The 13569-nt window shown below is 39.6% G+C and overlaps 1 protein-coding gene across 2 annotated transcripts in view; it reads right to left on the bottom strand.

Moving 5' to 3' along the window:
* The window catches only part of ACSL6 (acyl-CoA synthetase long chain family member 6), a 77969-nt gene that overhangs the window by 33248 nt on the left and 31152 nt on the right, over positions 1–13569 (bottom strand). For both annotated transcript variants that reach the window (XM_054976140.1, XM_054976139.1), the window contains 6 exons: positions 10551–10665; positions 5511–5575; positions 3068–3169; positions 2873–2972; positions 1340–1518; positions 964–996 (listed from right to left, as the gene is read on the bottom strand). In XM_054976140.1, coding sequence (XP_054832115.1) covers positions 964–996; positions 1340–1518; positions 2873–2972; positions 3068–3169; positions 5511–5575; positions 10551–10665 — 594 coding nt within the window. The remainder of the gene's footprint in view (positions 1–963; positions 997–1339; positions 1519–2872; positions 2973–3067; positions 3170–5510; positions 5576–10550; positions 10666–13569) is intronic.

The raw sequence follows: 13569 nt of genomic DNA, 5'->3' as shown, positions 1-13569 counted from the left end.
GGGGAAAATAGCTGACAAGGGAAGAATATCCTCCTTCTCCCATCTCTTGTTTGCTGCAAAGGAGCATACAATGGAGAAGATGTCACTAGGATAGTATTACATGTGACTACACAGTCAAGCACAGTTTGGCTCTGAGCTTTCTCATAACAGCCAGTATTTGCTGCCTGACTTGTCATCTGCCCCCCAAGTCAGATATCCTTTTCCCCTCCCTCTTTTTATTTGAGTGCTTGCTGCAGCAATAGTAATAGTTTCCTGGAACTGAACATCTTAGACTACAAGTTTACCTTCTCTAAGCAAGTTGATATACTACAAGCAATGCTGGCATTTTGGTTATTGCACAGCAGATTTTCTTAATTGACTACTGCGTTATGTAATTAGCACTGATGCAGGGCCAAAGTACACATGACACAAGCAATCCATGATCTTCCAATAACAGCCAATAATTTCATATTTAGCCTCTCTGGGTCCTCAGCACAAATGAACATCTGACTTCTACACAGAGTGTACTCCAAAAACAATACAACAAAATGTAGACAATGGTAGCAAAGGTCTCTGGTAGATCAGAGGGGTTTTATCTCATTCAAGTAAACACATTTAAACTCTTTTGTGCTTTTTCAGATAGGTGATGAGAGCTGAAGCAGAATTATGCTGAAAAGAATTCCAGTGCATCAAACATGCATTAAGAATATGATGGATTATGGCCAAAGATGCTGATTCCTTAACCCTGTTCTTGAGAAGCTGTCATCCATCCATCTATCCATTCCAACACTGGGATCTATGACAACTATTGTCAGAAGGACCTACTTCATGGGCAAATATTGGAAACTACTTGACACATAAAGCTGCCAAGATTCCTGCAAATACCACATTAAAATAGACAGGGCATGCACAAGTACCCAGATGTGACCACAATGCCAAATGTTTAACACATGCTCAAGGTGGAAAAAATACAGTTATACTCACTACAGGAACTTGTTGACATTCTCGACCACAATCCTAAAAGAATGTAATAAAATGGTAACAATTTAATGACTTGTCACATCATAATAGCAACAAAGGTAAATGAGAGAAGAGCTGTCGTGCATCAGAACTGTAATAAAAATTACCACCTACTTCTTGTTATTTTGGCCATCATTGATGGTCCATTGTTAGTATGATGGAACCAACAGTATTGTAGATGAGTTGCATTAGCTTTCACTTTATACAAAAAATGAAAAATATGAAAAAACAGCAATAATTTTTGCTTATACTGTGTAATGCTTATTCTGTGCAACACAGTTAGCTGTTCGTGCACAAGTTATAAGATAAAATACATTAAAGCAACACGAAAGAATCTCACCTCTACTTCTTGCATAGACTGGATACGAACTCCACATCTTTGTCCTCTTTCTTTGATATCCTTCTCAAAAGGGTCCATCAAAATAATGTATTTCAAGCCTGGGGTTTCTTTTTTCTCTACATGCTCTAATAGAACTTTGGCTTTTTCAGGCTTATCGCAAAGTACCATTGAGATATCAGCTAAACAAACAAACAAAAATCCAGTATTTAATTTAAATCTAATACACTTATCTTAAAATAATAATTGATCTCAACTGACATTTCTTTGTGACAATTATATATTTTTTAAAAGCCCTGGAAAATAATTCTTGAATTCCTTATTCCTTTCCAACACAGCCTCAGTTTGTGCATGTGTTTGGTATTTTATGGGTACCTTTTTTTTTGGTTTATAAGACTTCAGGATGGAATTTTACTATAAAGAAAGTTGATTTGGGAACTTCAGCAGCACAGAAGAACAGAAATCAAAAATAAATTCTAAATAGTGTAACTGTTTATTACTGTTTTCACCTGAAATGCTGGCTGGCAGTTTCAATTGTTATAGCATTTTAGAAAAAAAGACAGAAATTGATCTTATTTGATATAAAATTATTGTTGCAAGCAGAAAGCCAATACATAATGTAAACGTGGACTTTTCTGGTACCATATTGCCAGTAGACGACTACAGATCAAGAGTTATCCTGAACCTATAAACACTATACAAAGCTAAAACTAGAGACCATATATAACAGTTTAATATTGAACTAGTGTTCCATCTTGGATATCTTCTGAGGTGAATTCTGTTGGATATATGGGTTTTTGTATGTTTAGATCTGATTTTCCTGCAGAAATTATAACAATTTTAATAGAAAATTATTACTTGGTATTTAGCAAAATGTATTTTAAAGGTATCTTTCAAATATAATCTATCTTGACTGTGGTTTGATAACCTAGCGAGCACCTAGAGCAGGAGTCCCCAATGTGGTGCCTATGGACACAACTGTACCTGCCAATACCTTTTATGGTGCCCATTAAGTGTTTTTAGAAAGTAGGTGGGCCATATGGCTTTTCCCAGGCATGGCTTCTGGTTGGCCACTGGAGATTTGATTGGCTGGGCATATTTTAAAAACATTGCTTTGGCAGAAGCTGCTTCCACAGCACAAGGATATTCACAGTGTGACTGAAAGTAAGCTGAAGCATCCATTTTGTAACTTGCTCTGTCTCCTGCAGCAGCCATTTTGTGGCAGTCATTTTGTTGCTGCACCCATCACACTGTGTCAGAATTCCAAATGTGCCCACAGGCTCAAAAACATTTGGGGCCTCAAGAGATTACCAGGTATGAGGTGCAGCCATCTAGAGACAATGAATCAAAATTTATTGGGGCAAGGTACTCTGATTCCATCTTCTAGCACTACTCTAGAACGAGAGATTCAAAAGTGAAGGGATTTTCATTTCTGAGTTAATTTTTTTTTGAATAGCCAAATGAACTTTTGTTTCACAAAGCAAGAACAGCTCTCTAAGAAACTATTTCTTCTCAAATGAATATACATTATTTTACCTGTGTTGATAATATAACGAATGGCTCCAGGGCCTAAAGTATCATACAGCGGAACCACAACCATGGAATAGGTATAGCAAGCCAGCTCAGAAATGATCCACTGGAAGGAGATTATGAAAAGAATAAGTCACAGTTTGCAATAAACATGAACAAAATCTGATGTTGGAATTAAACTACATTTAAAAAAAAACTCACTTCTGGCCGATTCTGTGCAAAGACACCAATAAACTGACTCGGTGATGGTTTACAGCCCTGTTGGAGTAAACCCGAGCCCAATGCTTCTGCTCTTTCAGCAACCTGAAAGTGAAAGAAAACCTACTGCAGTGACAGTCCTTCCCACAAACAACAACAGACTGGAATAAGCCCACATTACCGCTCCTTCTCACCAGTGCTTCTCAAGTTGCTGAACTCTTAGGCACCCTTAGGGAAAGTGAACCCAGACAATAAGGAAGTGGTGCTGGTTGGGAAAGCAGAAATCTGGAAGGACATTGTGCCCCCCAATTCTGATGGACTTCAGTTAATCCTGACTGACTTGGTTTAGAGCCTATGGATTTTAGTGGATCCAGCACTGCTGTTAGGGAAACAGGTAAATGCAACAACAAAAAAGGCCTTCTCCCATCTCAGATGCACCTGGAAGATGGCCCGTACCTTGACACAGCTGATCTGAAAACTTGGATTCACGCCATGGTAACACTGAGACTAAACTATCTTAATGTACTCTACAAAGGTCTCTCCCAAAATTGGAGACTCCAGCTGGTGCAGAATGCTTCAGCTCATTTATTATCAGGAGCTAGAGGGAGCATGCATATTACTCCCAGTCTGCAATAACTCCATTGGCTACCCATCAGTTACCAGGCTCAATTCAAGGATTTGACTATCACATACAAAGCCCTTCATATCTGCAGGAGCACCTCTTTCCCTATGCTCCACCATCTGAACAAGGCCTTCTGCAGGTACCACCCTGCAGTTGGGCTAAATCAATGTGCCCATGCATGCACTTTCTCTGTGGTGGTTCCCAACTTATGGAATAGCCTCCCTGAAGAGATCAGGAAACCTCCCACTCTCTTGATTTTGGCAAATTATATAAAACTGAATTATTCAGGAGGGATTTTTTTTTGCTCAGAAAAATGGGCTGTGCTGTAAGAAATAACTCAGAGAAATCATTTATTAAAGGGACAGGAACTGTGGACTATATTAGTGGATAGTGTCTGTTGATGGTAAGTATGCTCCTACTGGGTTTCCACATGGTTAAATATGTCATGTTTAATTACGAATGCTTTGTTTCAGGATTGTTTCATCTCTGTAATTGGATGTTTTCAAATTTTTGTATTGTTCATCTAAGGTCCTAGCTGTTGACCATATTTACTTACACTGTATAATCCGCCTTTAGTCTCAGTGAGAAAGGCTATAAACTGAGGCCCGGTTAATTCAAAGTTTTAAGCAGTGAGGGCAGAAGGGCAAAGAATCCAGAAGGGGAGACCATCCAGCATGCGAGACGCGGTGGAGGGCTTTGAGAGAATCTATCCCTTCTGGAGAGATCTCTGCTAGCTCTGTCATTTAAAACTAAGCTTCCTGGCTAACATCGCAACTCCTGGCACTTGACGAACACACACCTAGATGTTTTGTGCAGAGAGACTCTAAGTGGTAGTCTTTCAAAGACAGTAAATGGATTAGATAATTGCATTCAAACAGTTTCTCCTGTGTCCTTCAAACTGCTCTGTTCCTCCAAACAGCTAGAATATGGTCTTTTCCCATGATTTAAGGTCAAAACTTGGTTGCATCAATTCAAGTATGCATATGATATGAAAAAGGAAAACTTTCTAGATTAATGTAAGTACTGCAAAGCACCAACATCCATAAATGGTTTTAATCCTAGAAGCGTCAAAGCTTTTCAGGAAACAAGGACTATTTTGACACAGGGCTTTCCCCACATTTGGAATGCAGAATACACCCACATTTCTTGGCGCTTCTACATGCTATTCCAAGCAAGACTCATAGAACTCCCAGGGCTTTCTTCTTTAAATAGGATCTAATTCAAAGAAGGAAGTAAGGACTAGCTGCAGAGCAGGACATGTAGAGTCTCTATCCATAGCTAATTCAGGGAGACAGAAGGAACTATGTTCCACCTTCAAAATGACAGAGCCAAGCTCCACTCTCCCCCGGCCCCGGCCTTTTTTCTACTCCCAGCTGACCCATGGTGCACCTTTAACCATGGTTCAAGTAGAAACGGGTTCCTGGGACACAGGTACTCCCATGTGATGGAGGGACAGAGATGGAAGTGGGAAGGGACAGTGGCAGGGGGCAAAATGATGGGGTACACTTCTACAGGGGCACCTTTTCACACTCCCCATGTGGAAGCAGCTCAAAAGGTGAAGCCAGTAGCAAAGAATAGCAGCATGCACTGCTTCACAAGCACCTGGCAAGGAGGACATCTTATTATACACAAGAGAAACAGATGCAGATTTGCTCAGTTTGCATGGCTCACTCTAACTGGGAAAACTGGGCTTTCTTGGTGTGGATTTTGTGTTTCATAAGAGCACACCACAACAGCCCTCATCTACTGCCAGAAGAATTATTCTAAAATTATTCCTTTTTTCTTTGTGTTGTTCCAATGAGAAAACAACAACATGAACCTCACCTCTTTGTAGGACAACCACTGGTAAGGCTGTTTGGGTTTCCTGAATCCTAAGCAGGGACCATTCTCTGAAGAAAAAGACACAACAGGAATGATAAGTACCTAATCCTTTCCCAAAAGATGGTTAATAATGCATTTCCTCAGACACCTTGAGTGCTCCCCAGTAGGACAGCATGCTTAAAAATAAGCCCATTGTTGTTATCAAAGCAGTGTGTGCTTCTGCAATGCAAGAAGAGTTCACACCCGGGTCATCAAATTAAAAGGGAAGCTATCTTGCCTAATGGAAAGTCACATTTTATAAGTTCTCTCAAGAGTCATTTGGAGCTTTTATTTAAATATCAGAAAGTGATCATGACATTAAGCACTTCCAGTCCCTTATTAACATATCTTAGTTCTAATTTTGTGAGTACCATTGTTAGATCAATACTTTCCATTCAAATTATCCCACCCCTTTGGTTTGGTTTTCCTTTTGTACCAGAAGAGTGAATTTATTGTTGTTATCATTGTCCTCATAGTCATCATCAACTTGTGTTTGTTTTTAGGAGAAGTGGGAGACAAGTACAAACCAACATTCTTCTCTACAAGGAGGAAGAATTATAGGAGATGTGGCTTAAAGGTGGCTTTATTGTATCAGACTTGTCCACCTTCCCCAGTTGCTAGAATTATTATAGCATTATCAGGGACAACTGAAATTTATCATATATTTTCTTTGATTGTGTGTTGGTCACCCTTTTTAGAGATCTGTGGATACAGGTAGTGGTATCTTCTTTGTTTCTTCCTGTGTCTTTCCTGCTAGCTGATATTGATTCTGGCATTACTTTGGTGGTGCCTAAATTTCTGGCAGCAGTGTCTTCTATGTGAGGATGGAAGCAGAGGTGGTATTTGTAAGCGTGGTGAACAGCCCTGTTGCAGGTTTAATTTATGCCTGCTTGACCAGAGTTTGCAGAGCTTCTTGGGCAAAAAACATTGGTCTGAGTCTGTGGCATCTTGAGCCGTGTTAGTATTATCAGTGCCAGCTACAAAGCCCCCTTGAAACGGCTAAGAAAGTGAGTCACCATGGCCATGTCACATTACATCTCATTAGCTTATCTTGAAACACCTTGATTCTCACTGGAGGAAGGGCGCTGGTGTGAGGACTTGGTTCAGCTGCAGAGAATCAAGCATTTATGCCACTGCTGTATTCTGATAGGTCAATCCCTCTTACCTTGTTTGGCCACTTTGGCACGTGCTACCATTTATAATTTTTGGTTGGGATTCAACTTGCTGTCCAGTTATGCCTGAGGTTGGTTCCCACCCCAGTATCTAGACTTAGAAGAGAACTAGTGGCAGGCTACTATTTGTTTGGACAGGTGGACCCTGGGTAGGCTTCCTCTGACCCATGATTCCAGGTGGGATCCTCCACAGTAAGACCGGTTCTGTCCAAGACTGCTGGGTCATCAGATTGTTAAATTAATAAATTATAGCATTATTTTAATGCTGATTCCTCCTGCCTGGAGTTAATAATATTGTCTCAAGTCTTCGTGCATATTTACCTATTTTGTTGATCTAGGATAAAAGTGAATTTTCATGGTAGTCAGATTATTGTTCATCCAAAAAAGCAAAGTCAAATAAAATTCAAAGTGGAACAGAAGCTTTTCTAGCTTCAAGGGAAAAAAAGGATTAATTAGAGGCCATTTTTGCAGCTTCTAAAGCTAGATTATAATATGAACAGTAGATATATACATTATAACTACTTACAAGTTTCATAGTGATCCACTGTGCAAACACATCCAGCATGACTTACAAGCAGTTAAGCATCCTCCTGACATATATAAGCCGTGGAATGAAAGCATTAGGAAAATATGTAAGGCCAATAATATTTATCAGTGAGTTGCCACAGATCTCAGTTCTTGGGCTTCCATGAAGAAAAATGTTGACAAAGAGGAGCCATGAAGCACATTAGAGGTAAGGCCATAATTTCAGCATTTAATATCCCGGAAAGAGTCTCCATGACTCAGATCTACTTATAATCCATTACCTGGAAATGGAGACTCCTGATTCCAAGAGTCTGTTGAACTGATTGCCATTACTCAGTAGTGAACACAAAGGAGCTCTTCACATGCTCTGAGACACTATTACCTGTTCAGGGCTTACCTAAGCATTAAGGACTACTGCTGAGTTATGCTGCATTAAATGAAACAGGCAAATTCAGAGAAAAGGCCAAGAATTTCTGCGCTAGACCTTCACTGATGAGACCAGTAAAAACCCTTTTCAATTAGATGAACTGGTAAAAAAAATTATCCACTAGATTAGCCAGTTGTTATTAGCCAGAAACCAGTTATTTCCCCCAATTTTGAATTCACCGGGGGGAGGGGGGAGGACCTTCTTCAGCATGGTATGTTGTTTTATTTATTTATTTACAGAATTTATATGCTAATGTTCTGCCCAATCAGGACCACCACATCGTTCTGCCAATACTATTTCCCTACAAAAAGGAAAGAAGAAATGCACCTCTTTGGCATTTTCCCCATATGCTGCCACAAGCTAAATCTGGATCACTAGCATACTGGGAACAAGAAGCTCATCTTCATATTGTCTGAACGTAAGCAACCAGGTAGAAGCCAAGTAGAGTTTGGGTTCCGTACTATGGGTTTGTCTCCAACATAAATGCAACAAGCCACGGTTTGTACTCCTTGCCTTCTTGCTCATCTCAAATGATGTCCCAAGCTGCTCAGATCTGCCCCTTCTTCTCCCATCCCTCTGACTTGATGGCTAGGTAGCCTTTTCTTTAACTTGAAGATAGTAGTGGGAGTGGGGATAAAGCTGTGGCCAGTCTGGAAGTGAAAGGAAATTGCCAGCAAGAGCAGTTTCATTTTCTGCTTACATACTGCTTACATACTGCATACAGTATGTTATCTGTGGTCAGATGATTTCAAGAGTACTGTCTCAAACTATGGTTTAATAGCCTGGACACACAATAGATTGTCATTATATCTGAACCATGCTGACAGGCTTCCTATCCAACCACTTCAAAATGAAGGGTTATGCTTTGGAAAAATAAACAGAAACAAAGTCCTACCTTTGGCTGGTTATGTTCACCATAATGAGATGTGCATGAATTCAGTTTCAAACACAGTGCACTTTCCAGGACACAGTTAATGTCTCTGAACAAATTGTAAAAGTTTGCAGCTCTGAAAAAACGTTGTGTGCTTGTTCTCTTGTATTTATTTTATCAAGTATGCATATAATTTTTCCATTGCCTACCTTCTTCTATAATGTTTGATCTAAAAAAGCACCATCCAACACTCAAACATCTCAAATATTGAGCTACTTGCTATGGAAAGCATTTACCGAGAATGCTACATTAGCTAGTAGAACCATACAACAGTTTAGCACTAAAGAGCTTAAATGCTTATTATCACTGAATAACTTTTAAATTTGTTTTCTTTACTCAGCAAAAGGGAAAATGCACTCTGCATATGTTCTGCTGCATTTTGTTCTTTATTACTATATTATTGATTCTGAAAAGTCTGGTGAAAGCCTGTTTAAATGAGCACACCATACCCTCATTTCCAAATCATTCTATTTCCCTGCCCTTCCCTGATATGAACAAAATCACGGGATTTTGCACACACAAGTGGTGCTAACATCCCACAACTAGTTACAGTTGTACTTCTATATATTTTTAATTAGTTCTGTTCATGTTTCACCCCACATTTTCCCGGATTCAATTTTATTTATGTTCATCTTACTTTGCTGGTCTATCAACAGTTGGGAGTGGTCTAGACTAAATTTACTGATTACCCATTTGATTTATCTTGTTTTACGCTAACTTTTTATTTTAACATCTCCCCCCCCCTTTTTCCGTTTCTTTAAGTTGTTTATGGCTTTTAGTATAAACATTAATGAAGAAATACTTAATTCAGCTGATAAAGAGAGTTCTGACTTGCCAAAATGTATGCTGTAATAAATTCCATTAAACTTTAAGAAGCCGCTAGATTCCTATCAATTTTGCTCAAGGGAAAACACTGAAAACTGTTGAAGTAGGAAGAGATGCTGCTTGTACTTCGGTGATTATTTTTCTTGACAGTTTTTTTTTTTAACGGAACTGAGCTGTGACTAAAAGGGGAAGAAAGTGGGCCTGTTTAACTCTCTCTTCTAATGCTTTTTCCCCTCATGAAATTGTACCCCCCTAAATTTCTTGTACTCATGGGAAGTACTATTTTTTCCCAGCATGGGTAAAAGCAGTTTGAGTAGAGATATTAAGAGGGAAAATAGCCATCTCACTTCCCACCATTCTCACCAATCACAGGCAGATCCTGTTTATTGCGGAACTACATATAATGTGCAATTCTTTGTTAAACAGTAATGGAAGAGGAATGAGGGAACAGGCATTGTAAGAAACTGTGAGGGAGTCTTTCCTTAAAAAGAAAAGGGCACAGAAGAAGAAGAAGAAAACTGATGTAAGGGGTGTGGTGGCAGTGCTGACTACAGGCTCTAATAAAGGAAGAGAAGGTTCTCTTAATATTTCTCCTAAAATGTTATTCCATTAGGGTTGCTCTTCCTTCCCACTGCTGCTCCAAGCAGTTGTGGGAGAAAAATAAAAAATGGCCAACAGTGTGATATCACTTCTGGGGAGAACCCCGACATGGTGTCATGCTGTCACTGCTTGCAGCCCCCCATGTCCCCTCACCCTGGGTCTTCCACTGATTGTCAGGCCTGGCAACTCTACATTCCATTGTATTATTCTTGGATGGAAATAACACGCCTCCTCTAATTTAGGGAAAGCCCCTGGTCTTTCTAGATACAAAACTATCATCTGCTGCTTTAGTTTTATGTTACTATTACTCAAGGACATCATGGGGATTGGCCTAATGTTGGCCAATGGCAAAGAGTAAATGAGTTCACAGCCCAAAGGAATGCACCAGCAATGAGCTATATCCACTTTTTAGTAAAAAACTTCCAACAGTCCTTTCAAGGAAATTGAGGCAAACATGCTAGTGGGATTATAAAATATTAAATTAACACTTTGATATATGACCCAACACATTTTCAAATACTTACCAGATATATTGAAACCCCTTCTAAAAACCTCATACATGGTCCTTGCATCGTCATAATAGTGCGTCAACAATTGTGAGGTGTCACCTATAACAGATCTTCGAGCACCATCCCACCCCTAGAGAGAAACAAGACAGAGAGAGAGATCAGAAATTTCATAAGGAGACTGCCTAAAGCATGATCCTTGTAGTCTATTTAGACAAAGTTACAAAAGCCTTCAAATTGTGGACTCAAGGACAAGACAATGAAGTTATGCTGATTAACCCCTTAGCTTGCAGAGAGGGAGCTGCAGAGAGGGGAGGACTGGCAAAAAATTATCCTCTCCTCATCCGTGAGCAGAAGTGTTAACCATACCTAGAAAGAGAGTTTACAATCCATGTCTATTCCTGAGGGTGTCAATTAATTATCATATATGGAAGAGTATAAGGAGCAAACTTGGAGTTTCCACTGGAAAGAGGAATCAGTGTAAATCACTCTCTTAAGAAAATGTAAGTTCCCTTAAATCTTCAGAAATTGTTGGATAGAAGGCACTGATTCTAAAAGACCAAAAAGATCATTCTTCCTTATTTTTATTTAGACAAAAAAACACCCTTTCCCCAACATTAAAAAACAAGGATAACCCAGTAGCTTTGTTGGTCTGCAGTAGAACAGTAATATTCAAGTCCAGTGACGCCTTAAAAACCAACTCACAATAATAAACAGACATGGACCTTGAGACCGGAGCATTCAATAAACCAACATGCCAACTCTAATCCTATATTCACTCTAACAATGCAATCACTGGACCTAACAACACCAGTGATACCATTTCAGGATCATTCACTTGTTTATCTTCCAACATTATATATGCTATCAAGTGTTAGCAATGCCCTTCCACTCTCTATATTCAACAAATATCTTCCAGGACATTTCACTGCTGACTTAAAAGTGGCAGTACTCAAGTAGAGAAGGCAGATTATAATGTTTGATTGCTGAACCTGAGTTCATTCACAAATTTTAAAAAAATTAGATCCCATCCCACCTCCCTGGGGCCTGAATAAAGCAAAGAATTCTCATCTCACTTCAGATGCTAATTTCTACTCTAATCAAGCTGCATTGTACCATCGGAACTTTGCATCTTGATTCCCTTCTTTGCTACACCCCTCCCACATCCTTCCTGAGTGAGATAAAAAGGCTCAGGAATCTCCATTCCTACTCGTATCTCCCCAAGGGAACTTTGACTCTCGAAAGTTTATACCCTGAGAATCTTTAAAGTGCCACTGGACTTGAATCTTAAGAATAATCCAGTAGTTTTATTTAGTTAGTTCAGAAAAAAGCTGGCTGACATATAAAATGAGGAGACCATTAAAATATCCACTAGACATTAAAGAGATAGGAGTATTATAAAATTTGTTTTGTAAAAAGTATAAAGAGATATGGTGATGGTTAGTAGGAAAAAATAACTGTCTGAATGCTGAGGCATGCAGCTGTGTATAGAACAATTATTTTTTTCCCAGGGATTTGCTTTTTCAATAACATCAATGATGCAGCAAGACTCATGAAATATACATTTAATTCCATACCAGAATCCACAGGGCGCATTTCTGCAGCCAGCAATGAGAATATTTTGGAGACATAAGGTACAAAACAAGTATTCAGAAAAATCAATAAAGTTAAAATGTTCTGAATGTTCTTATACATAATAGAGCATAAGCAGAAATTTTCAGCAATTATCTTTTACAGTACATAAATTTTGACTTCTAAGGTACTCCTGACTGTATGCTTCCTTTATTCTCATTTTCTGCAGGGCCTGTCACAATCTTCCAAGCAAGAGCTGCTCAAAGTGCACTCCCTTTTTACAGTGAGGTGGGTGACTAGAAGAAATTTGGCTTTTCGGGCCATTAGCCCTTCATTGTGGAATTCAAGAAAGCCTGCCAAGCTTACTCTTCACTGACTCTTTTGATAGCTGGTGAAGACTGCTCAAGATGGGCTACAGAACTGTTTTTAGATGGCTCTGAGGCACACTTGTCTACACTGTAGTTTTACTTTACAGGTTTTAAATTATCTGTATGCCTATCGAGGCAAAACTGAAATGTTAACAGATAATAAATGGGCAGTTCATTGCATTCAATATGGATTTTCCTTTCCCTGAACAGCTTAGTTTGATAGTCACAGCCAGTGGAGTGACTGCAGAATAAGAGTAATATGTATGGCCTGCCCAGCTCCCAATAAAAAAGAGCTGTGGCTTTCTGCACCATTATATCCTGCTGAGGCTCCTCTCACACCCAAACTCCAACTTCCCCCAGGCTCCACCTCCAAATCTCCAGGAATTTCCAAACTGGACCTGGGAAACCTACTGAGCTCAATCATGCAACTACATGACTGTGAATTGACAGGACATTTCACGTTGTCCTGACTTGCCTGCCCCCACATTCCTACTACATAGCTCCAATTTTCTAGTGCAGGACAAATGAAAGCAATGACAAATGAAAGTGCCAAACTAGACGTTACGTTTTTTGGTGTGCTGTGCTAGGTTCTTCGACCCTATTCATTTTCCCTGCAGGGAATGTTGGAGGAGTTCCAAGTCTTCTGCTTGGAACTGTGGCCCATCTCCCTGCTATGCCACTTTTTTTGAGAAGCTGAAAGGACTGGGCATATCCATGGCTGTTCAAAAGTTATCTAAATAACCCTCTCTGGGGAGGTCATTTCAACTTCTGAAAACAGTGGAGGAAGGCAGGAGCCACCCCTCCCCACCAGTTCCAAGTCTAAAAGGGCTCCTTATAATATATAAAATGGCACACCCTGCAGCTGCTTGTGTGACTTCAGGGAACACAAGTTGAGTCAGGGGAACCCAGACACAACTCACCAAAAGAGGATCAGACCAATGGTCTATTCCACCATCAGTTGCCAGTCAGAAAAGCCCCACTGACATAAGCCCTTGCCTGGTCCCATTCAACTGAAAGTCAGATATGCCTATGAACACAAAGATACTACTTAACTATAATGGCTAATAATAAGACTTACCCTCTACAAATCTGACCCC

The sequence above is a fragment of the Eublepharis macularius genome, chromosome 4, assembly GCF_028583425.1.
Source record: "Eublepharis macularius isolate TG4126 chromosome 4, MPM_Emac_v1.0, whole genome shotgun sequence".
In the NCBI taxonomy this organism is placed as follows: domain Eukaryota; kingdom Metazoa; phylum Chordata; class Lepidosauria; order Squamata; family Eublepharidae; genus Eublepharis; species Eublepharis macularius.
The sequence above is the reverse complement of the archived record's forward strand: the minus strand, read 5'-3'. Positions and strand labels throughout refer to the sequence as shown.